The 25,138-nt window shown below is 36.3% G+C and overlaps 1 protein-coding gene across 1 annotated transcript in view; it reads left to right on the top strand.

Moving 5' to 3' along the window:
* Nucleotides 1-25,138, top strand: part of CPNE8 (copine 8) — a 253,176-nt gene that overhangs the window by 179,907 nt on the left and 48,131 nt on the right. Inside the window, exons 12-13 of the mRNA XM_017512747.2 lie at nucleotides 4,729-4,782; nucleotides 5,795-5,856. Coding sequence (XP_017368236.1) covers nucleotides 4,729-4,782; nucleotides 5,795-5,856 — 116 coding nt within the window. The remainder of the gene's footprint in view (nucleotides 1-4,728; nucleotides 4,783-5,794; nucleotides 5,857-25,138) is intronic.

Genomic DNA, 25,138 nt, shown 5'->3' with positions numbered 1-25,138 from the left:
AATATATGTGGATACCAAAAGAAAATATCTCAGTGTTTAATCAAGAATGGTAATACTTTCCTGCCAGGTTGATGTTAAAATTGGCCTCTATTAAGTAGAGAGTGAAGAAAACTCCTTCTATTACTTTATTCCATCATCATGTATTCATTCATAAAAAATTTTAGTAAGTAGTTTCTATATTTCATGTTTTGTGTTAGGTCCTGGGGATACCGAGGTGAATACAAATTTCAGTGTCTTTGGGAGAGACAGATATAAAATATGTTTTGTATAAAATATGTTTTGTGTCGATTGTGCTCTATATAGCAGTATACTTACTGCACCATGAAATTATTACAGAGGGGCCAAACTCAGTTCAATAAAATTTCTCAGTCAGAGACAAAGATAAAGTAATGCACCAATCTATCTGGGTCTTTTATGGAAAGATTATTATGGCTCTAAACAGGAAATATGTCATATAAGACATGTTATAATTATATAAATACCTATTTTGTCTGTCTAACGTCAAGGCTGAGAAAAAATAACACATGCACACTAGTTCCCCTTGTACTGAGGCATCATCTACTGCTGATCAACATATAATACTCCAGAGATTAACCACTTTTAGTTTCTCTAGCTTTTATAGCATTTTCTCATCATTGGTTTCAGTCCATCTCCAACCTCTCTTGTCCAATAAAGCTTGCTAAATGACAAGACTGGTGCCACATCTGATGAGATGACAAAGAAGCTTAATGTTTATTTCTTCTTAAATACCTATAAGACCATGACTTCAAATATAAATGTCTTCTTATTATACGTACATATTTTCAAAAGAAGAGATCAGTCTGAAGAAAATGTAGGAGCCCATTATGAATTATGTACAAGTAATTTTAGGGTTTCAATGGACAATCTAGTCTAATACATTGCAAACATCATTATCTGCACTTATGCAAGGGATTCAGGCTTATCAATGCAACTGAAAAAATTTCCAGCCATTAGTCCTTCAAATAATTATTTCCGCCACTTTCTCTTTCTCCTCTCTCTTTTTGGTACTACCATTCTACTTCTTTATGCATAACCACACCGTGGTTATGCTTAATGGTGGCCCGTGGCTCTTTTAGGCTCTGTTTTGGTTTTTTTTTTTTTCCTCTTTGTCTTTTTTTTGTTTTGTTTCTCAAACAGGAAAATCTCAATTGACAAATCTTCAAAGTTATTGATTATTTCTCCTGCCAGCTCAAATATTCTGTTGAACGCTCCTGGCAAATTTTTCATTTCAGTTGTACTTTTCAAGTTGAGAATTTCTGTTTGGTTCCTTTTTATATAATTTTGATCCTTTTTTTAATGTTTTCTATTTGGCAAGGAATTGTTTCATACTTAATCCTTTAGACATGTTTTCCTTCTTTCAATATATCTGTAATGGCTGATTTAAAAACTTTGTTTAATAAATCCCATGTCTGCAAGTCCCCAGGAACAATTTCTGCCAACTACTTTTTTCTGTGTATAGAAAAGGTGGTCCATACTTTCCTGTTTCTTTGAAAATCTTATTTTTGTTGTTGTTGAATGCTGGAAGCTTTAAGTAATATAATGGATTATATTGGAAATTAGATTCTCCACCTTCTCCAAGGTGTTTGTTTTTTGCTCTTTGTTTAGTGATTTTCAAGGACAAATTCTATAAAATCATTACTTTTTGTTGTGTGGGCTACTTAAGTGTTTGCTTGGTTAGATTTGTGATCAGCAGATGATTTGATAGAGATTTGTGTACACTTGGGCACTCTTTATGTGCTCCAACAATGTCAAATCCTGACTTAGCTTTCACTTGTTTGAGCAGAGACTTGAGGTTGGACGGAGATAAGAATTCCCTAGATCTTTCCTGGGCATGTGTATAGCACTTCAAAGGGTGTGGCCTTCCAGATTTCCAGCAATAACCCAGAGCTTTTAAAAGCCCCCTATAAACATCCCATTCCCTAGATCTTCCTTTTTGTTTTTTTGAGTTAGCCTCTTACTTGGCCCAGATAAAATCATCACCTCCAGCAGATATGCTGTTACAAACCTGCCACTGACTGCTTTTCACAAATGTCCTGGAGATAGGGCTTCTCCTGAGCAAGCTTTAAGTCAGTTAATGACAAGCCCAAGCCCTATGAATGGAGCTTCTCCAGAAAGCTTCCGTGTAGGTCAGTTAATGACCTCTAGAAAAAACACATTCTTTTGTTTTTAATTGACACATGGTAATTGTAAATATTAATGGTGTACAGTATGGTGTTTCAATATATATATACACATTGTGTAATGATCAGATCAGGGTAATTATCACATTCATTACCTCAGACACTTTTTGAAGAAGTTCATACCCATTCTGTCCCCTCCCAGTGGCTTTTAGACTGTTGGTTTACACAGCTACTGTAGTTGCTAAGCTGACGGTTTTCAGTGCTATTACAGAGCTGAGAAAAGTAGGACTGGAGTAAAGCAAATTAAAATGACATAGTGAGATTTACTCTTTTTCTTGAATGAGTGATCATTGATTGTTGCAAGCCTTTTATTAATTTCCAGATTCATGAAAAAAATTTGATTTTGACAATTTTTGGTAATGTTCTTATTGTCTTTATGGACAAGCAGTTTTTCAGAGCATCTTATTCCATCATTCTAAAGTTACTTCCATAGTCCGTTATTTAGTTTTAGAAGTGACAAATGCTATTTTATTTATATATTACATAACTTTATTATTGTTATATCAGATGTACTATTGGTGATTGAAATGATCCTGTGTGATTAAATGAAAAAATATTTATGTAATTAAATTTAATTATGTAATGTAAAACCAAATCATCTGAGGTAATATTTCTGTGACAGTAGTACCTTATGATATGCTGATAGGCAAAAGACTAATATGAACTGAAAGATGCTTTTGAAATTATAAAAGTGGCTCCTAAAATTTAGGAAAACCTCTTCTAAACCAAAAGCATAATGCTAGATGAATGATTTTTAGGTAGAAAAATGCTGAAATACAGTTTTTCAAGAAAAGTGTATCACTGAACTCTTTATTTTCAAACTTATGATTGAATGAACTTTATTCACTGATTTCCTATATATTGTTGAGAGTTGTGTGTTCCTCAGATTATCTGGAAGAATTGAGTAATTCTTCAAACCTCAAGATCAAACATTACCTTTCTCCTCCAGATAACCTTTTCTGTACTTAATAGTAAAACCACTGAACCATCTGACAAATGTGTGATCTTGCTGGTGATACCCACCATCCTTACTGATGCACGTTTTCCTATAGAATGTGTTCATTTAGGGCTTTCTGAAATACACAATAGGTAATACATGAGATGGATGACCATTTCTTCTTTAGATTTTCTACTTTAACCTGCCAAATGTACTTTATTCTATTTTTTTAATTTTTCTCTGCGAGCAATTTTCAATGGGGCTGCCGTATTTAATGTTTTATTACTTCTTGCATAGACTATTTAAAATAGGACCCCAACTGTTGCCTCCATTTTCTCCCCTTACAACTCTATTCTGTAGACCAGGGGTTCCCATCCCTCAGGACACAGACTAGTACAGGCCTGTGGACTTGTAGGGACTGGGCCACCCAGCAGGAGGTGAGCTGCAAGCAAAGGAGCATTACTGCCTGAGCTTTGCCTCCTGTGTGCTCCTGATAAGAATCTATTGCCTGATGATCTGAGGTAGCAGTTTCATCCCAAAACCATCCTCCACACCCCTGTCCATGGAAATATTGTCTTCCATGAAACCAGTCCGTGGTGCCAAAAAGGTTGGGGACTGCTGCTGTAGACCTATTATATAATTCTCCTGTTAAACATCAACTAAATAACACCCAAACTCCCTGGCCTGGGATTAAGGATCTTAACATGGCCTCAGCTTATTTTTTCGGATTCACTTCTGACCTGGTTATGTGGGCTCTCTACCCCAGCCAACCTGGATCAGTTGCTTTTTCTTCTTCCTAGAATGGCGTATTTATTGATTTTTTAACATTGAAGCCCTAGTTAAAATAATAAATTACGGTTCAATTAATACTTATTCACAAATTATTTCACCTTTTCCTGTCAAATGCTTTCCCCATATTTTGGATTGAGATGATCTGAAGAAGTCTGTCTTCAGGCAATTATGTATTATATTTATCCTATTAGATTGGCAGGTCTTATCTTAATATTTCCTATATCCCCTAATGTTTTATGAAATATAGAACTGCAATCAAATTTACTCTTGGAACAAATAGTCAAAAGGCCAATCTTATGTCCACAAACCAGACATTTACCAATTACTGTGTAGCCTTGGTAACTGGTGGAAATGACTATCATTATAAAGCAATAGTTAGGTCAACAGATCCTTTAAATATTCACACATTGGATGATTTGCTATGTTCGTGTATTTCATCTAATTTTTAAAGTTATGTCACTTGAATATACTTTAACAACCCATCATTTTTCTATAAAGCACTCATTATTTAGGACCTTAGATGTTAAAGGTCTCTATCATATCAAGAAGGTGACCATAGTTAAGGGTAATCAATATGTACAGGTGAGAAGAATATTACAAACAAAACATTTTTTTTTTAAAGACAGTCACTATTAACCTTTGCAGAGAAGTTTTGGCTGAATGACTGTCTAAAGTCATACTGAAAGCATTTGTAAATGAATACATGCATAAGAAGTGAAGGCCGCAAGTTGAACTACAAATGTTTTAAAAGTCAGTATAAACCCTAACACATTTTAATTGTTTTGTCTGCCTTTTAAGGTGGTGAATCCCAAAAAGAAAGGAAAAAAGAAAAAATACACTAATTCTGGAACAGTAAGTCAAATATTATGTTATTTTTTAAAGATTAAAATAAATGAATAAGCATATATGTATATGGCATCTTTAATCCTACTAGAAGCAATTGAAAATCTGAGCTGTGTTTCACTTAGTGTTTTAATATGAAGGAACATAATAGAAAAATCAACTTCCCAGGGGACTGATTGTAATGGAGAGCAGCTGATAGAAGGTAGTGACTTGGCTTCTTGTAGATTATTCTAGGGGCTACAAGGCCTCTGAGAGACGCTGAAGGTTGTATTATAAACTCTTCATTCAATGGAATCAGAGTAGAGTGAATCAGGCAGAAATAAAAAAATATAAGTGGAAGTAAGAAATACTGTACTCTTTACAGGCTGTACTTAAGTAAGACTCATTTCATGGTATGTGTATGTGCTCATTCAAAAAAGTTGTCATTACAATTGACAACTCTGTGGGAATGATGTACTAAATCAGTACAGAAGGGTAGAAAGATGGAAGTATCAAACAATCATAAAAAATCAGCATTTTAAGAAAAAATGTACTGCAGAGTTTTTATTTCTGATTAACTTTTTTGGGGAGAAGCAAAATCTAAGTTTTTTCTGTTTTCTTTTAAAGATCTCTATAAAGCAAGACAGTTAAAACATTAGATGGGCTCATTACAGAAACATGACTGAAAACACACATTTCCTCTTGAAGGCTTTGCTCACTGATTTTGGTTTTTTGGTTTTAACTCCCTTTCATCTTTCCTTTTATCTACAGTGGGAAATAACACAATGTCCTTGTAGATAATTTTCATGCTGTTCTTCAAAGGAAGGAAACTGGTCATGGAAAGACATTGGTTAATTTTTTTTGGTCCCTTTCCTTCAGATAATTTTAAATGTAAGAACAATCAGTCCTAGCAGATGTTAATAAAAAATAATGTCCTTAGTGATTTTCAAAATGCAAAGAAATATGATTTTCTCTGTAATAGAAAAGAGTCTATTTGGGGTTACAAACAACTAGAAGGTAATTTTGTCTTTTTCTTTTTCAGGTAACTTTACTCTCTTTCTTGGTAGAAACAGAAGTTTCATTCCTTGACTACATTAAGGGAGGGTAAGTCATTCTCTGAAATTGCTTCATTGTTTAGGCATTTCTTTAAATGTGTGTAACAAGTGCTACCTTGAGGCACCTGGCACTGAAATAATCACCTTTATTATATTTTGATGGCAAGCCTATTAAAAAAAAGAAAATAAAAGAATATTTTTGTTTTAGATATAAAGAAAAAAACTTACCTACCTAGAGCTACTACTTTTGGGGAAAATTGTAACTTTTCTTTAACCAAGAGGAAATACTTTATTGTATGATTGATAGTCATAGATAAGGTTATTATGTGCACTTTAATAGGATGTTTTTGTTTGCCTAATAGGAAATTTTACATGTGCTATTTATTATTTTAGTATAGGTGAAAAGCTTGGGGCTTGATTTAAATGTATATACTAGGTTAAGAATATTAAGGGAGAGCCAGGCACAGTGGCTCACGCCTGTAATCTCAGCACTTTGGGAGGCCGAGGTGGGCAGATCACGAGGTCAGGAGATCGAGGCCATCCGGGCCAACATAGTGAAACCCGTCTCTGCCAAAATGCAAAAAATTAGCCGGGTGTGGTGGCACATGCCTGTAGTCTCAGCTACTTGGGAGCCTGAGGCCAGGGAATCGCTTGAACCCAAGAGGTGGAGGTTGCAGTGAGCTGAGATCATGCCACTGCACTCCAGCCTAACAACAGAGCAAGATTCCATCTCAAAATAATAATAATAATAATAATAATAATAATAATAATAATATTAAAGGAATGTACCTTGTCATTAAATCAGAATGCAGAAATAAATGGTGTAGTCATTTACTTGGTCCCACAGCTCTCAGACAGGAATACTTTTCAGGAAAAAAATATTTGTAATCATTTTTGAAGTTTTTCAAAACTCAGACAGATCCTGTGTTGGTAGTGTATTATAAGTTCTTACACCATTGTAAATAGGGAAATCTTTTCAATTTTCCCTCTCATTTTAACCTATTTCTTCATTTTCTTAACCTGACCTAGTATTCCCTGTATTACACTGTTCTCACAATGCTATAAAGAAACTACCTGACGCTGGGTAATTTATAAAGGAAAGAGGTTTAATTGACTCACAGTTCAGCATGTCTGGGGAGGACCCAGGAGACTTACAATCATGGCGGATGGCTGACAGCCAAGGGGAAGCAAGGCATGTCTTACACGGCAGCAGACAAGAGAGTGCCTGTGAAGGAGGACCTGTCAAACACATATAAAACCATCAGATCTCATGAGAACTCACTAACATGAGAACAGCATGGGGGAAGCCACCCCTGTGATCTAATCACCTCCCACCAGATCCCTCCCTCAACACATGGGCATTGTGGGGATTACAATTTGAGATGAGATCTGGGTGGGGACAGAGCCAGACAAAACCATCTCCAGAGATTTAAAACAAGCATTCATTGTCTTGCAGTATAAAATGTTTACATATTCTGTTTGCCTTCATCTTGTATTTTCAATATGCAATAATGGAGTGAAGCAAATTTGAATGTGTTTAGTAACTTTATGATGAATAACACAGAGATATTATTCATATAAACCTATTCCTAATTATGAGTCAGCAACTGCCCCCACCCCCAAGCCATACAGACTCACTGGTAGAATGTCCTCAGGCTGAAGAAAGGGATGAGGGAAAGGGAGGGGGCCAAAGGAACAAAGATAGCTTCACAAAATCCAGAGAGCTTGCCTCTTACTGCTCTTAGTTAAGGAAACAAAGCAAACAAACAAAATACCTACTTAAATGAGTAACCTTTACTATATATGCACATCCAACATGCAAAGTAGCTGCAGACTCATAAGCAACAGTGGTAGTTTCAATAAAGTTAAAAGTGTGAAGTAGAAAATAAAAGTTTGCCAACTCTTACTATTTCAATGTCTGTGCCTATTTTTATTTTTAGAAGATGGAAAAATAGAATGCTGAATTTGTCATAAAAATATATTTTATTTCTATAAAAACTTCTTAGTAGTTGTAGGTAATAGTGTTACAGGATCTTTAGAATGTTGTTTTTCTGGCCTGAAACCTCTGTCTGGTGGCACCTTTTCCTGAGTTTTCTTGTTCCTTCTGGGCTCATTCCACCCACTTGGCCTGGCAGGCTGCACTTTTCTCATGCTACCAGCCTGGATCCCATGCCTGCCAAGGTCAAATCAGGCATGGGGTGGCAGGGGGTGTGTGAACATGGGATCCGGCCACCGTGCAGTCAGACATGCTGGCTACTGCAGCAGGGCAGGCAGCTCTGGGTGCTGGCACAGGTGCCAGCTCTCTGCAAGGCTGTGGCTGGCCCAGACACACCATAAGCAGCTTCCCTGGCTGGCACCAGGAATTCTGTGGTACCCAGCAGCTTGAAGATGCTGGACACTGCAGGACCCCAAAGATGAAGTCACAGCCCTGGTTGAGGGAGCTCCCAGGTCTGGGCTTCCCCAGGGGCTGCAGCTATTCTTTCCTTTGACTGCAACATGGTAAACAATGGGCATGTTTCAGCACTGTTTGTGTTATAGCTCTTTTACCTTTGCTGTTTGGCAGGTCCCAAGTTCTTCTGTGACCAGGACTAATGAGGTACACAGAGAAGTGGAGGGTGAGCCAAGATGAAGGGTTTTATTGAGCAATAGAGTAGCTCACAGGAGACCCACAGGGGTAGCTTCTCTTTGCAGTCAGGATGTCCAGAGTGTTTAGTTCCTAGCAAAGGGGGGACCCTGGAGTGGGAAGCTCCTCTCTGCAGGCAGGTTGTCCTGTCATCTTCCCAGCTCCCAACAGATAGGAGGCCTTGGAATGGGTTGCTCTTCTCTGCAGGCAGGCCCTCATCATCTCCCCAGCTCCAAGCAGAGAGGAGGCCCTGGTGCGGGTTGCTCCTTTCTGCAGCTGGTAGTCCTGATGTCCCTGCAAGTCTCTAAAGTGCACAACAGAAAGGAGACCCTGGAGTGGGTAGTTCCTCTCTGCTGCTGGTCATCCCCATCCTCACCAGGCATCCATCCCTTTCTTCTCAGGAATCTGTCTGTCTCCCACTGCTGTTCATGGCACCCAGGCTCAGCCTCGACTTTGCTGCAAGATCAGAGCGGGTGCCAACAGCAGAGAGAAGCCAGGAAGTGGGAGCAGGCACTTCTGAGCCTGTGAGGGCAGGGGCCCTTTCTGGGCCCCCAAGGGTGCAGGGATGACTGAGTGTGCAGCCATGGTTTGGGCAACTGCAGCTGTGTGGGGAAATGCGGGCAGTGGCTCCTGCCTGCTCAATGGAGCAGGTGTGGCCTGGGAGGCCCCGGTCTGTAGCTGTGTTTTGAATGGCTGCAGTGCACCAGGGGAGCTCCTGCCTCAACTCAGAAAAGGTCGGGCTCCCACTTGTCCCTGACTCCCACACACTCCATGGAGCATGCAGCCCTGGCCAAGCCTCCCTGCTGTAGCCAGCGTGATGGTAGTCGCAGGCTCTCTGGAGTAGCTGCTGCCGTTAATAGTTGATAAAGAAATGAGATGAGTAAATGGGCATCACTAAGCACCTTTATAACTTGAAAGTACTTGGTATATTTCATTATATTTTACATATAGAAATACTGATTTGTGGTATTGAAATGTTATAAATTTCTTTCAGTTTTTGTCTTTTGGTTTATGAGCATGTGAAGGGTATGTATGTGTATATATAAGAGATGTCATACATTTGGTCAGCAGTGCAAATCTAGCAATATGTAGGTGTGAGTCTACCAGTATGAAACATTTTCAGAATCTGGTACCAATAAATCATTTTTATTGTTTGTTCTCATTTTCCTGTTGAAAATTCTTAAGGCTAATCAGAGCAGTGGGTTTCTACAGTACCTAGAGCAATGACAGTCTTAAATCTATCACACTGATAGGTTTGTATTTTTACCAAAGGCTTACTCTAGCCTATCAACTTACTCTCAGATGTAATTTGTGTATGATAATCACTAAAGTCTGCTATTTTCATTATTTTTTATAATAGTGGGATCACACTATGTACAATACACTGCATTGTATGTTTTGTTCATTAAACGTATTGTGTATATATTCCAGTACGTCACTACTACCTTTTTGTAAACCATTTTCCATTATATGACTGTCCATCATTTAATTAAAAAATTTCCTGTTAATACCTGCTTTAGTTACATCCATTTTTTATTATAAACAAAGCTGCAACATAAATACATGGTACATGGCATTTTGTGCACTTCATTAGTGCATGTGTATATAGATATGCAAGCATGTCTGTAGAGTCCCTTCCTAGAAATAATGTTATTGGATTTAATGATATATGTATTTCACAACTTGTTAGATATTTCTAAATTGTATTGCTAAAAGATTCTAAGAATTCATACTTTCCAAATCTGTACAGGATGTTTATCATATCCTTACCCTTACCTTAATGTGGCATCATCAGTTCAGGGATCTTTTTTCTTTTCTGACTTCAAGGCTTATTTCTTTATAGTTTTTTGGGGTACAGGTGGATTTTGGTTACATGGATAGGTTCTTCAGTGGTGATGAGATTTTAGTGCACTTATCATGTAAGCAATATACACTGTACCCAACATATAATCTTTAATCCCTCACCACCCTCATCTGACGTTCACCCCTCAAGTCCCCCAAAGTTCATTGTATCACTCTTATGCCTTTGCATCCTCATAGCTTACCTTGCATGTACAAGTGAGAACATATGATGTTTGCTTTTCCATTCCTGAGTAACTTTAGTTAGAATAATGGCCTCCACCATCACCCAATTTGCTGTAAAATACGTTATTTTTTTCCTTTTAATGACTGAGTAGTATTCCATGGTGTATATATATACCACACTTTCTTTGTTCACTTGTTGGTTGATAGGCACATAGGTTGGTTCCATATATTTGTAATTGCAAATTGTGCTGCCATAAACATGTGTGTACAAGTGCTTTTTTTCATGTAATCTCTTCTTTTCCTCTAGGTAGATGCCCAGTAGTGGGATTGCTGGATCAAATGATATTTCTGCTTATAGTTACTTAAGGAATTTCCATACTGTTTTCCATAGTGTTTGTACTAATTTGCATTCCCACCAGCAGGGTAAAATGTTGTCTTTTCACCACATCCATGCCAACATCTATTGTTTTTTGACTTTTTAAAATTATGGCCACTCTTGCAGGAATAAGGTAGTATCTCATTGTGCTTTAAATTTGAATTTCTCTGATAATTAGTGATGTTGATCGTTTCTTCGTATGTTTGCTGGCTTTTGGGGTATCTTCTTTTGAGAATTGTCTATTCATGTCCTTTCCACAGTTTTTGATGGGGTCATTGTTTTTTTCTTGCTGATTGGTTGGTGTTCCTTATACATTCTGGACACCAATCCTTTGTCAGATGCGTAGCTTGCAAATATTTTCTCCCAGTGTGTGGGTTATCCGTTTGCTGATCATTTCTTTGGCTGTGCAGAAGCTTTTTGGTTTAATTAGGTCTGATTTGTTTGTTTTTGTTTTTGTTGCATTTGGTTTGGGGTTTTTAGTCATGAATTCTTTGCCTAAGCCAATGCCCAGAGAGTTTTTCTGATGTTATCTTCTAGAATTCTTGTGGTTCAGGTCTTCAATTTAAATCTTTGATCTATCTTGAGTTGATGTTTCTATTAGGGGAGAAATGGGAATTCAGTTTGATTTTTCTACACGTGACTTGCCAGTTTTCCCAGAATCATTTATTGAATATTATTTCCCTAGTTTATTTTTGTGTGCTTTGTTAAAGATCAATTCATTGTATTTGGCTATATATCTGGGTTCTCTATTCTGTTCGTTGGTCTATGTGCCAACTTTCTGCCAATACCATACTGTTTTGGTAACTATAGCCTTGTGATGTGATGCTTCTAGGTTTGTTTCTTTTTACTTAGTGGTTGTTTAACCATGTGAGCCTCTTTCTTTGGTTCCATATAATATTTAGGATTATTTTTACTAGTTCTATCAAGAATGATGCTGATATTAATGGGAATTGCACTTGAGTCTGTAGATTGCTTTGTGCCATATAGTCATTTCACAATATTGATTCTTTTCATCCATGAGCATGGGATGTGTTTCCATTTGTTTGTGTCATCTATGATTTCTTTCAGCAGTATTTTGTAGTTTTTCTTGTAGAGATCTTTTACCTCCTTGCTTAAGTATATTCCTATGTATTTTATTTTATTTTATTTCTTTTTTGCAGCTGTTGTAAAAGGCATTGAGTTCTTGATTTGATTCTGAGCTTACCATTGTTGGCGAATAGCAGTGCTACTGAGTTGTATACATTGATTTTGTAACCTGAGACGTTACTGAATTTATCAGATCTCGGAGCTTTTTAGATTAAGTTTTTAGGGATTTCTACATATACAATTATATCATTGGCAAACAGCCACAGTTTGCCTTCCTCTTTTCCAATTTAGATGCCTTTTATTGCTTTCTCTTGTCTGATTGTTCTGGTTAGGACTTCCAGTACTATGTTGAATAGAAGTGGTGAAAGTGGGCATTCATGTCTTGATCAAGTTCTCAGGGGGAATGCTTTCAACTTTTCCCCGTTCATTATGATTTTGGCTGGGGGCTTGTTATATATGGCTTTTATTACTTTGAGGTAAGTCCTTTATATGCCTGTTTTATTGAGGGTTTTTATCACAAAGCAATGCTCGATTTCATTAAACATGTTTTCTGCATCTATTTAGGTGATTATTTGTTTTTCTAAATTCTGATTATGAGAGGTATCACATTTATTGACTTGCATGTGTTTAAACGATCCCTGCATCAATTTAGAGAACTATTTGCCATAACCTTTGCATTGTTGGATTATGCTCATGTTGAATCTGAATTGACAAGTAAAGCTCGAGGCCATCAAAAGGGTGAAAAATCATGAGGTAAGATACCATTAACAACAATTATATTGATTCTTTAGCTAGCTCTGGTTCATTTAAAATACTTAGTTGAGCTTTCGTGATTTTTGTTTCCTCCTCTACATTAATTTTATAAAACATTCCTCTTACACCAGATGCAAGGGGGCATGGGTATAGAGAAAATGTAAAACAGTCAACTGTCATGAATCATTTAGCAATTTTGCTGAGTCAAAAATTACAATTAAACTTAAAGAAAGAACTAAATTGCAAGAGATAAAATTTGAAATTTCATCTCTTCTTGTTTTTTCTCACAAAAAATAATGAAACGTAAAATTATAAAAATGTTAAGTTGTTTTGTTTCTCATGAATCCAATTAGAAATTGTGCAGAGTTAAGAAAAGACACATTTAAATACTAAAACAAAATGTTTTAATAGCCTTTTAATATCTTTTCCTTCAAAGGAATTTCTTTTTAGGCCTGGTTTTTGGTATTCAGTATTATACACTGCCACTGGTTTAGTAATTATCGATATAGATATTTACATGAAAATACAAGCTTGATTGTTTGTGAAACCAGGTTGTTAGTTTGTTACTTTTCATTCATTGTCTCCGTCCCTAAAATATTATGTTTAGCTGCAGTAGACAGAATTATGGATTCAGGTGCACAGTGAGAAGGTGAGACAGATCCATACTAAATCAGCCAAAATCCAATTTTTATGCAAATATTACCTGAAATCCAAAGCTAATTTTCAGACTTTTTTTTTTATAAGCAGTGCCATGTTTTTTCTGGAGTATGAGGTACATTCTATGATTTGAAATAGTAAAAAGTTTTATTTTCTAAACAGAAGAATAATATTAATAAAGGAGCTTTGTTATAACATAATAAACACTGATGGTCTCTTCTGGATTATTGACCTGGTGTCACCATTTTTAATCATACTCTGTACTTTTATCCTTGTAGTTATTTTATTTCTCCTTACTTATTAAAAATAATTTTAGATATTAAAATTTGAACACAATTGACTACTTAAAATGTTAAGTAATCTCTAACTTTTGGCATTGAATACTTCAGTTATCATTAATAAGTACAATATCAGATTCATTTCAAATTATATACTGTTATGAAATCTAAGATAATTTTTTAGGTAGCATCATAATTATTTCAATTGTTATTATTTGCAAATTGGGTTAATTCACTTTTACAGACTTGGAGAATATATATTTCCATATTCCCAGTAGCTCACACTGTTTAAGTATCTGAAGACAGAATCATACATTTCAATTTGGTTCTTCTGCCTTTTAGTCCTCTGTGTCTCTCGAATGTTGTGAAACTCTAGTTTCCCATCACCATAACTAAGGAACACATATCTATAAAGTTTTCCACATCTCTTTGATTGGCAGATGAAGGGTGAAAACAGATCGTAAGGTTTGTTGCACAGTGAGTCCCTGCTAAGCCACTAGAATTTCATGTCAACGTGAAATCCTGGTCCAAGCTTTTGTCAGAAAATTGAGTGTGTTAGAAACTTGGAGGTCTACAGACTCTTTTTTCCTTTGAAGAAAGGGCAAACTCTCATCCAGCCAGTGCAGGTGAGCTTACACTAATTTCCCTGGGTGTCATTTAAATTTTTATTTGTATGATTTGTTAATTCAAAGAGGTGTAATTTTAAAATATTTTTATAGGTCTGAACACAGAGTGGCCATTGAATAAATACAGAGTAAAACTAGACAGACATTTGAAGCATGATTTTCCACTCTTTTTTTTCTCCCAAATTTTTTAGCAAAATTAAAACATAATGAACAATAAAACTTTAAATACAGAGTGTGACAAACTGGAATACAAACCTTCACATCTGTCTCTCTCAGACTTTATCAATTTATGCTTTTACTCTCTCCATGGGTCATACAGCAATCAAATAAAACAGATGGACCAGGCTTTCTGGAAAAAAAAACATGCTTTTGTATGGCCGCTACTAGAATTTGTCTGAACTGAACTTACTGTCTTCATTGTCGTTACTTGGAGGAAAGGCAAAATCAAGATGAGAAGCACAAACTGCTTGTTTTCTTCATATCTTAAATGAGAGGGATCATGAGAGAAGGTAACAGGAGAGACAGTAAATGGACAGTAACTTCTAGGGAAGAAACTCGGTAAGGAATAAATGGGGAAAAGTCAGCCCACTTGCAAAGAAGTGGTTGCTGATAATTGAGGCATTGTGTAGTAGTGGCCAAGAATTTGGGTTCTGGTATTAGTTGTACAGTTCAAATCCTAGATCTGCCCCTTGTTAGCATAACCTGTTTTCATTTCTGTGAAATAGGAGTATAAATAACAATGCCTATTTCACAGAGTAGCTGTGAGGGTTAACTAAATTTTATATGGTTAACCCGCAATAAATGCTAGCTATTTTTATGAAAAATCTCAAAGTTCTAATATGTCTAAGCTCAGTTTGTCATCATATTGTTGTAGTAATTGTCCCAGTTATGAGAGACATGAAGAAAAAAATATGTATTCCGATTTAAAAACCCAGTGAAAGTTACTTTCTTGTAGTTCATTTCTATTTGAGGATAACTCCAGGATATTTATTTCATTCCAGACAGTCCTGTTCGCTCCAACCCAAGCTCGACCCTAAATCTAAAACTTGTTTGAAAAACCTTTAAAAAGAGCTATCTACCTATCATAAGCTAATCTTAAAGGCTAAAGTGGGCTTCTTGATATGCTAATTTTAGAGGCTAGTTGAATATCAGTAAGTTCCTTTAAAACAAGCCCCATACAGATTTTTTTTTTAACTTAAAAATGCTTGAAACAATTGAAAAGATTCTGTAGAACATTTAACTTAGTTTTATATAGTAGGTGGTAGGCTAGGCACGGTGGCTCATGCCTGTAATCCCAGCCCTGTGAGAAACTGAGGCAGGTGGATCTCTAGTCCAGGAGTGCAAGACTAGCCTGGGCAATATAATGTGAACGCATCTCCATAAAAATTAAAAAATATAGTTGGGTGTGGTGACACATGCCTGTTCTCCCAGCTACTCAATAGGCTAAGGTGTGGGGATTGTTGAACACAGGAGGTTGAGGCTGCTGTGAGCCATGATTATGCCACTGTACTCCAGCCAGCCTGGCAACAGAGCAAGACCTCTTCTTTAAAAAAAAAAAAAAAAAAAGTGTCATTGCACTGGATATGTTGCTTCAGGGAGCACATCTTGCCAGAACATGCAACACTCTAAAGTGTTTTTCTTTTTCCTTAATCCAATTTCTTATTTGAAAACTGAATATGTATGTCTAGGACTTTTTTATAATGCTGCTTGTTGTGGCACCCAAGTGCTTTGCATTCATCATATCAGTGGAAAGCTAAACCCTGCAGTGCTGAATGGGGATAAATCTAATAAAAACAACCCAATTCAGCCTTCTATAAATATATTCACATGGAATATTATCATGTCTAAACTGAACTCATCTAAAGTAAGATTTAGAAAAGAAACTTTTAGGAATATTAAGAGGACTCTCATAAACACTGATTTGGTTAAGGTTTGAATCTCATTTTTGTATGTTTAAAATGTATACTTGGAAAGCATAGAGATGTGATTTCATTGTGATTTCATTGCCAGTTTATGTTATGCTGCAGATAATTTTTTTTCTGAGCTCTCCATCTCAAGTCAAGGAAACTCTTCAGGTATGCCTCATCATTAGGAATAGCACTAACATTGCCAAATATTGACACTGTGTTGGTATTGCACAGTTTCATAGTTACGTTCCTTGATTACGGTGTGTACTTTTAGTCACACACAGTGAAAACTAAAAGAACTGAGTGATGCAACAGCAATGAATTTTTGCAAGACTATTATTAATACTAGAAAAATAACTTTAAACCTTTTCCTCCTAATGGTATGCTAATAATTTTCTCTTTAAACATACCACTTTTCTTTGAAACTAAGAAACTTTTGTAGGAACAAAATTTTATCACCTATTTCTGTGAAATTATTCTATTCTAGACAGCACACTTTGCTATTTCTAAAATAGTTTCACTATGGTGGGCAATTAGAAGGTTGGGGACTGGGAGCAGGAGAAACAGAAATACATAAATAATTGGAGCTTATTTATTTATTTATTTATTTTGTTGCTGTTGTTGCAAATAGACTTTATTTTAAGTAAAAAATGAACCATAGCCAAAACAAAATGTTTTGCCTCTGAATAGTATTTTAAGCTTAAGAGGAAAAAAAGTCACTAATGATGAACATATTTTCATTTTTCGATGTTTTCAATTTTTAATAAAGATTTTAATTACGCTTCAGTCATTAAGTAGTTTTTAAACTTGGGTTTCATGATCCTTTGCCTTCATACTTTTAGATGGAGTCAGTTATCTACAAAACATGACAAATTTCAGAATCCATTAAAAATTATTTTATTCAAATTATGTTTTCCAAAAGAGAGGGTTCTGTGCTAGTCGTCTTTGAAAGTTTTCATACCATTTCAGAACCACATTTGCCAGAATGAACATTTCAGATGGGCTTGGTGTCATCTGGGCCTGAGAGACAGCAAATGATGAAGCAAAATTGTAGAAATTGTCCAACATCTTTTGTGTGAACTGAGTGAATGAGTCAACTGAAGATACAGCAGCATTACCTACAGGAGTCTACTGAGCCATACTGTCCAATAATTCTACTGAAATTCCAATCTGAGTAACAGATGGAGTTTGGACAATATTCATGGCTCCAAAAGGATGTTGGCTTCCTTCTCCAGATTTAAGACCTGAAATTTTGAAGATGGCAGTTGGCTTCCCATTCGTGACAAACCCTAGGAGTTGCCATACTGGCATTCCACTTGAATCAGGATAAGAAAAGTAGACCAGTGAAAGTGGCCAAGAGGGCACAACCCTGAAGTGCTTGACATCGCAGAGGAAACTCTGCACTCTCGCTTCCTGGAGGGCGTCCGCATTGTTGCCAGTGTCTGTCTGCAGATTGGCTACCCAACTTGCTTCAGTACCCCATTCTATCATCAGTGGGTACAAACGAGTCCTGGCCTTGTCTGTGGAGACTCATTACACCTTCCCACTTGCCGAAAAGATCAAGGCCTTCTTGGCTGATGCATCTGCCTTTGCGGCTGCTGCCCCTGTGGCTGCTGCCACCATGGCTGCTCCTGCTGCTGCCGCAGCCCCAGCTAAGGTTGAAGCCAAGGAAGAGTCAGAGGAGTCGGACGAGGATATCGGATTTGGTCTCTTTGACTAATCACCAGAAAGCAACCAACTTAGCCAGCTTTATTTGCAAAACAAGGAAATAAAAGTCTTCTTTAAAAAGTCAAAAAAAAAAAAAGGGCAGGTGATAGCAGGGTAGGAAAGAATTTATCAGTGACATTACTTAGAATTGCTAGTGTATGGTGATATTAAAATGTAGGCTGCATATGCATAAGTTATATTTTACTATATTTAAGTTCTGTGCAGACAGTGTACCCCTCTATTCCCTGTACTGGTTGGATCTTTGCTGCCCCCACCCTTGAGACATCACTCACCCACATTAGGGGGAAGACTAATGGAAAACAAATTTGTGTTAATTTTCTGACCCAACAGAGGAAAGGATTAGTATGAACCAGGAGAAAATGGCATGGGTTGCTCAAGGAATTTGTCCTCCAGAATGTAGAGTATTTGCTATGTGCAGTTACTTTCGAGTTTTATTTCTGACATTTAGAAGTCTCCTTCAAAGTAGTTGTTACTTCTCTGTCATATGAGAACATTGGGGCCCAGAGAGTTTGTAGTTTTGCAAGGAGTCACAACTGGCTAGCTAGTGGTGATTCTGGGATTCAAACTCCAGTCTATACCACCCAAGACTTCAGCTGTCTTCCTACTGGGCAGGCATTACCTCTCTGGCACCTACCTCATTTTAAATGGGATTCTGATGGATAGTGCTTACATTTTCAGTTTGGGGTTGATTTTTATTATTTTGTATTTTGATTATGTCACATATATTTTCTAACTATTGGTTAGAAAAAAGGTTGGCAATTTTGCATACCTTTTTGATAATGTGTTCTTGACTTGCAGGAAGATAAGCTAGCCTCATGAAGTTGTACTTTGGAATACTCTTATTGTGTGAAAAAAATATATAGAAATCAATCTTCAAAGTCTAGAGAAAGTAGAAAGTTTTATTAATCTGTAAAAACTGGATTCAGTAAGGAGGAGGAATAAAGAATTGAGGAATTGTATCACTTATCTCCAGTTATTTTTTTTTATTTTTACTTTTGACATTTCACGGATCCCTCAGGAATCCAGAGTGTGTGAAGGAAATAAAGGTTAGAAAATAAGGCAAAAAGTCAAAGTTTATCATTGCTTCATGCAATATAATTTTGTTTGAGGAAGTACCTAGATATCACCTAATAAAGTTAGATCATAAATTCATGGTGCAGTTTTGGGTTGGGCAGTTTGGGACCTTGTTAGTGGTTGTGAAGGAAAGGAAATCTGACTGATATGGGAGGGTCAGATACTGAGCAATGACCCAGACCCAGAAATCTGACAAGAATTATACAATCCAGTATTCAAAGAAGTATGCTATACTCAGGTTCTGAAAAACTAGTATCAATAATCGTGATAATAAGGAATCAGCTACTTAATCAGCCTTCTAAAGGACAGGCGCTTTATGGTCCTCACAACAATCCCGGGAAGTTTTTGTAATTCTTTACAAGTGAGCTGCAGAGAGGTTGAATAGTTTTTTCAAGATCATGTGAATCATAGGTGAAAGTATTTATATCTAAATTTGCATTTGTGCATCTCAAAACCTGCCCTCATTCTAGTAGATCGTACTTGGCAAGGGCAGTTAATTCACTGAGTAGTTCATGGGCATGGGATGCCAGAATTTTGAAGAGGCAGTGAAGTTTGGAATCAGGCATCTCTCTGCATGGTCAACCACTTTTAAGAAAAGCAAAAAGAGAAGACAGAAAGGGGCTCAAGGTTTAGCCCATGGTGAGAGAAGGTCAAGAAGGACTAGGTTGGATGACGGTGTTTAAGGCAGGTGTACTGGGGGCTCAGGGCATGTTCCAGAACCAAGTGGGAACTAGAATGCATACCGGTATATCAAGGCAGAAGCCTAGTCCTGGTACCAGCATGGCAAGAATGAGAGGAATATTATAGTTGGATGAGCATCCCAACTACATTTACAAGTTCTAGATACCAACAGCTAGTGGATCTGAATCTGTTTGTCAAGATTAATTTAAAGAGGAGTGGGAGAAATCCATTTCATAATTTAAAAAGTTCAGTTTGTGCAACTCAACAGGATTTGAAATTGGGAAGAAAGGAAAACAAGCCTTCTGCACACCCCCCTCACAGTTGTTAGTTCTCTGTAATTAATTCATAACAGCTGTAGAAAACACATGTTAAGATGGTATTACTCTCTCTTTCTGTATATATGTGTCTAGTTTTCTTTGACACACACATACATACTTGTTTCCTTAGGATCTTTGCTGTGCTAGTAACTTATTTTCATCTTGACATGCAATTTTTCTATCATCCACAGCTTTTGGAAATGTGGCAGAGTAAAAGGGACATTTTCCAAGTGCATATTTTAGTAGTACTAGGACATATGTATTGGGAAGTCTCATGAGATGTTAGTACTAACTCATGCAATTTGGCAGGCATAACTTTTATATTCTAAAATATAATGCTGCTAACTGGATTTCATGAAATCCTGCTGTCTGGTCTGCTTCTAAAACATAAAATGACAGCTAAAGTAACACTTCCTAAACAAAATGTTTCTAGGATTTAAATGTGATTGTTTTATGAATATTCTGTCAGGAGTAATCTTGTATAAATTTGATTTTTTTTTTTTTTTTGCTTTGACACATGATTGATTTTTCTTCCTCTGACACTAGACTTCAAGCAATATTAGAGAATGAAAAGGGGTAACAGCATTACTGATTAAAATGTTGTTTGATTTACTTTTATGACAGATTATTTATTGAAGTCTTCAAGAAACCTGTTTTGTAGCTTGAGGTTATAGTATTCCCAGGAACTTTCTTTAAAATTTTTATCAGTTAATATTTCCTAAATACATAGATTGCGACACTTGATTTATAAGTATATGTTATAATATGAATGGAAACTCCTAGGAATCATGAGATTGAATAAACTGGTATTCACAGTAAATGTGCAGGTGAGTTTAAGGTTATACTATTGATTTTGAACTCAATGATAAAATACTGTGCTATCTTTGTCATTGTTTTTTAACAATATAAAGCTGTAATTTTGCCCTGTGAGTACAAGAAGGATGTTTTATTTCCTCCTGTTTTTCTTCATCCTATAGCACAGTACTTGGAAATTGGAAGATGCTCCAGAAATCATTGTTGAGCTGTAGTTTTCTAGGTAGGAAAATGTCAATGGTATGATAGTACGCCAAGTGGCCATCGCTACCATGAGCTGCTTTGTTTAGTAAGCCATAATTTTTTCTTTCTGGGCTGAATGCTGCAGCTGATTCAAAGTAATAAAGGCGAGAGATTCTTTCTGACATGCAGAATGAGACAAAAAAAATTAATCAAATCTTGTCATCAGTCAGTCACTGAATATGCATCAGGATTCTGCTTTACTCATTGAGTGTCTCTGTTGCAACATAATTACCAAATGCTCTTATTTATCATTTAGTGCTAAATGAATGCATCCACCTTTTATACTTAGGCTTAAAGTGTCCTGGCTTTCAACAGTACTCTTTGTTCCTGCCTTTCTTTCTTCACCCTTTCCTCCTTCTTACCTTCCTTCTCTCCTCTCTCTTTTTCTTATCTTTTCTTCTTTTCTACAGTTCATTATGTTTTATGTACATAGTCTACATGGTTTTGTAATTTAGTTTAGCTATTGAGTTTTAGTAAGTTAGTTTAATTCTAAATATCTGCTCTTTTTATTTTTTAAGAGACAGAGTCTCACTTTGTTGCCCAAGCTAGAGTGCTTTAGTGCAAGTATAACTCACTGCAGCCTCAAATTTCTAGGCTGTGGAGATCCTCATGCCTCAGCCTTCTGAGTAGCTGGGACTACAAGTGTGTACCACCTCACCCAGTTATTTTTTAAAACATTTTATACAGACTGGATCTCAGTATGTTGCCCAGGCTGGTCTTGAACTCCTGGCTTCAAGTGATCCTCACACTTCAGCCTCTCAAAGTGCTGGGATTACAGGTGTGATACACTGTGCCTGGCCTCTGCTGTCTCCTTCTTTTTTACTATTATGTGTGGTTCTTTAGTTAGTAGCCATAACTTTTCTTTGTAGCTTTGGGAGGCACAGCTTTGGCTTTGAGAGGACCTTTGCATCTATGACTATGAAGTCTTGTATCTACAATTAATGCTTCTGAGAAGTGGACAGTTATGCTACATCTCTTGAGCTACCCTGGAGAGAACAAGTTAGAAACAACCTTAAAACAAATGCATCCATTTGCCCAGTAAATACAGTGAGGTTTAAATATATGTGGAAAGCATTCTGCGGACACTGTTATGGGAGAGAGTTGAATCAAGATAATGATGTGTCTTTCCCTATAGTGTAAAGATTGAACCAAAGACTGAACTTCTAAATTGATCTTTATAATAAGCTAAAACATATATTCTTAAAGCTCAAAGTTATTTTTTATTCCTAATGAGATGTTACTTGAATAAAATCACATAAAAAAGAATATGTACAGATTATTTTATTATTTATGTATTTGATAACATACTTGATAGAAGGAAAATTTTGCCCAAGCATGAGATTATACCCAGATGCTTTTTATCATTAAGAACTTCTGTCTAGTGTTTTTTCTAGATTTGCAGCATAATAATCAGTATCCTTTATTGTATGCCTATTATAGCCAGGACGTTTGCAAGTGTTTAATTGGAGAAACATATTAGTATAGGGGTATAATTATGGTCTTCGTGGTTGAATGTGAATTCAACTTCCATTGCTGTTGTTTATTAGTGTTGTGGAAATTTATTAAGTTTTGTGAGCATAGATTTCCTTCTTTGTAAAAAGAGGATTATAGTATCTCTCTATAAAATTATTTGTGTGGTTAACTGGTACAAGCCATGTAACCTCACGTTATATATAATGTGACTATATTGTGATATATATGTATATATATTATGCGTATAAAATAAAATACATATGTAATAGCTCATGTTGTTTCCTTTCAGTTCTCATTTCATTTCTATGTGCCAGGCTCTTGCCCTCCAAGAGTTCTGAAATTTGGCTAAGGTCACCAACTGGATTGCTGGGACTCAAACCCACTTCATTCAGATTCAAAATCCACAGCCTTTCTAATGTACCATACTGCCATGTATTACAGTCACTTTTCTCTCTGGCACAGCATGATACAGCAGTGTGCTGATGGTTCTTTTCAGTCCCTCTAAAGGGCTTTTATCTGAAAGTGTTCTCCCAGAAGTCTTCCTATATTCTTTTTCTAAAAGTTTGTACTCATTTAGGTTCATTCTGGTTAGTGTTATGCTCCAAGTTAGCCTATATTCTTAGCCTACAAACCTGATTTCTACTTGGAGAAAAAAATTACCATATAACTATTAATATAAAGGGAATCTATACTAGTTTTTGTTAAATGTAAGCATGAAAGGTGGTTTTTCTGTAGGAGAAAAAAAAAAATGTGTGAATTTCATTCAGTCCCTGCATTGTACTTAGGTCTTTTTAGGCTGCATATTTGGAAAATGAAGGAAATATCCCTATACTTTTTACTTTGAGAACTACAAGGGACCCTATGCTGTAGTAGCAGAATCAGATTGCTCTATTTAAATCCCATCATTATTTATCCAATAGTTCCAAACTTTGAAGTGTCAAATCAATTGTGCTGTGTTTCAATAGTAATTTGTTGCTAAAAAGTAGTCAAAGTACTGATGTTTTCAGATGATATACTTTTTAATTAAAAAATATTTTGTAGATTAGATATGATTCCAGGTTGTTACAGTAATTATAGCATTGTCACGTATTTGTGCTTTTACATTTTCTCTGGTAAGAAAAAGGTAGAATTACATATAGAGTCATAGATATATTCAAAAGTGAATTACTTATGTGAATGCCACCTCATTAGTCTCCATCAGGAAAAAAAAAAAAAGAAAAAAAACTAATTCAGTACAATAACTTTGGGTAACAACTGTGTGCTGAAATTTAAAAATATGTATACAGATGGCCCCCTACTTACAATAGTTCAACAAGATTATTCTTTACCATGGTGCAAAATCAATACACATTCAGTAGAAAGAAAGCAGTATGATGCTCTCTCCTGATGCTGAACAGTAGCCAGAGCTGCCTGTCAGCCACAGGATCACTAGGTAAACAACTGATACTCTGCAGCGTATTGTGTTGCCAGATTATTTTGCCCAACTCTAGGTTAATGGCAGTGTTCAGAGCAAACTGTGTTGCCAGATTATTTTGCACAACTCTAGGTTAATGGAAGTGTTCAGAGCAGAATAAGGTAGGCTAGAGTAAGCTGTGACTTTCCTTAGGTTAGGTATATTAAATGCATTTTTTGACTTATAATGTTTTCAACTTACAGTTTATTTATCAGGATGTAACCCCACTGCAAGTTGAGCATTTTATAACATATTTCATCAATCGCTATATATCTGTATTTACCTATATCTGTAAATACACATACACACACATACACATGCACACATACACATACACACAAGCTCAGAGAGAAATGCTCTGAGCAATAGGACGCTAGTGTCTGGAATACTTCATTTCTGAAGAAAACAAAAGAAAATCCTGTGTGTTTCTTTTTCAACATTTATTTTAGATTCAAGAGTTACATGTACCTGTTTGTTACCTGGGTGTATTGGGTGATGATGAGGTTAATGGTACAAATGATCCCGTCAACCCAGGTACTGAGCATAGTACCCAACAGTTCATTTTTCAGCCCTTGCCACCCTTCTTCCCTCTCTCCTCTAGTAGTCAGCATTGTCTGTTGTTGACATCTTTATGTCCATGAATATCCAATGTTTAGGTCACACTTGTAAGGGAGAATATGTGGTATTTGCTTTCTGTCCCTAAATTAATTTGCCTAGGATATTGGCCTCCAGCTACATCCATTTTGCTGCAAAGCATATGACTTCTGTTTTGTGGCTATGTGTATTCCACGGTGTGTATGTGCAACATTTTCTATATCCAGTTACTGTTGATGAGCACCTGTGTTGGCTCCATGTCTTTGCTATTCCGAATAATGCTGCGATGAACATGGAGTGCATGTGTCTTTTTGGTAAAATGATTTATTTTCTTTTGGGTATATACCCAATAATGGGATTGCTGGATCCAGTGGTAGTTCTAAGTTCTTTGAGAAATCTCCAAACTGCTTTCCACAGTGGCTAGAACTAGTTTACATTCTCACCAACCATGTATAAGCATTCCCTTTTTTCCACAGCCTCACCAACATCTGTTGTTTTTTGACTTTCTAATAATAGCCATTGTGACTAAAGTGAGATGTTATCTTATTGTGCTTGTCATTTGCATTTCTCTGATGACTGCTGGTGTGGAGCATTTTTTCATTTATGTTGGATAGTTGTATGTCC

This window comes from Cebus imitator, unplaced genomic scaffold (genome assembly GCF_001604975.1).
Source record: "Cebus imitator isolate Cc_AM_T3 unplaced genomic scaffold, Cebus_imitator-1.0 Scaffold477, whole genome shotgun sequence".
Taxonomy (NCBI): domain Eukaryota; kingdom Metazoa; phylum Chordata; class Mammalia; order Primates; family Cebidae; genus Cebus; species Cebus imitator.
The sequence above is the reverse complement of the archived record's forward strand: the minus strand, read 5'-3'. Positions and strand labels throughout refer to the sequence as shown.